The 1029-nt window shown below is 64.9% G+C and overlaps 1 protein-coding gene across 2 annotated transcripts in view; it reads left to right on the top strand.

The window, feature by feature from the left end:
• Window positions 1–395: 395 nt before the first annotated feature.
• CCND1 (cyclin D1) overlaps window positions 396–1029 on the top strand; it is a 10603-nt gene continuing 9969 nt past the window's right edge. The window contains exon 1 of one of the 2 annotated variants that reach the window (XM_034645000.1): window positions 396–797. In XM_034645000.1, coding sequence (XP_034500891.1) covers window positions 600–797 — 198 coding nt within the window. In that variant the 5' untranslated portion in view covers window positions 396–599. The remainder of the gene's footprint in view (window positions 798–1029) is intronic. The other variant, XM_034644999.1, reaches the window with a different exon arrangement.

Below are 1029 nucleotides of genomic sequence, written 5' to 3' on the forward strand. Positions count from 1 at the left end.
CGCCGAGCCCCAGAGTCCCCCTTCCATGCCGTCTCCCCCGGCTGCGGGTGGCCTGCTCGCCCCCCACCCCAGTTGTCCCCCCTGCAGAGCCACCTCCACCCACCCCCAAATTCCGGGGGACCCACTCGGGGACGGCAGACACCCCTGCACCCCTCTTCCACGGCGGGGAGAAAGGCAGCCTTGGGCGATTTGCATTTCTATGAAAACCAGGCTTCGGGGGCAACTCCGCCGCGGGGCAGGCGCGGCGCCTCCGGGATGGCTTTTGGGCTCTGCCCCTCTCCGCTCCCCGGCGCTCGGAGCCCCGCGCCCCCTCCCCCTGCGCCCGCCCGCCCCCCCCTCCCGCTCCCCTTCTCTGCCCGGCTTTGATCTCTGCTTAACAACAGTAACGTCACACGGACTACAGGGGAGTTTTGTTGGAAGTTGCAAAGTCCTGGAGCCTCCAGAGGGCTGTCGGCGCAGTAGCAGCGAGCAGCAGCGTCCGCGCGCTCCGGCGAGGGGCAGACGAGCTCGAGGGAGCGCGGGGCAGCGGGAGCTAGAGCCGAGCGCGGACCTACCCGGGACCCACCGCCGTCCCCAGGCTGCCCAGTAGAGCCCCAGCCATGGCACACCAACTCTTATGCTGCGAAGTGGAGACCATCCGCCGGGCGTACCCCGATGCCAACCTACTCAACGACCGGGTGCTGCGGGCCATGCTCAAGGCGGAGGAGACCTGCGCACCCTCCGTGTCCTACTTCAAGTGTGTGCAGAAGGAGATCCTGCCGTCCATGCGGAAGATCGTGGCCACCTGGATGCTGGAGGTGCGGGGCTTCGGGCGGCTCTCTTAGGACTTTCCTGCAACTTGTTGCCCAAACCCACATTTCTTTGCCGCTCATCTCCCTCCCTTCTCTCCCACCCCAACTTTGAAGTTTGCCGGGGTGTTGCTAGGAATCGCATTTTCAAAATATATAGATATTGTGGGTGTTTTTTGAACGAAAAGGGGGTGGGGGTGGGGTCGTTTGAAATTCCCTGTCCTGGCGGGGGTAGTGGGGG

This window comes from Ailuropoda melanoleuca, chromosome 16, assembly GCF_002007445.2.
Source record: "Ailuropoda melanoleuca isolate Jingjing chromosome 16, ASM200744v2, whole genome shotgun sequence".
Taxonomy (NCBI): Eukaryota; Metazoa; Chordata; class Mammalia; order Carnivora; family Ursidae; genus Ailuropoda; species Ailuropoda melanoleuca.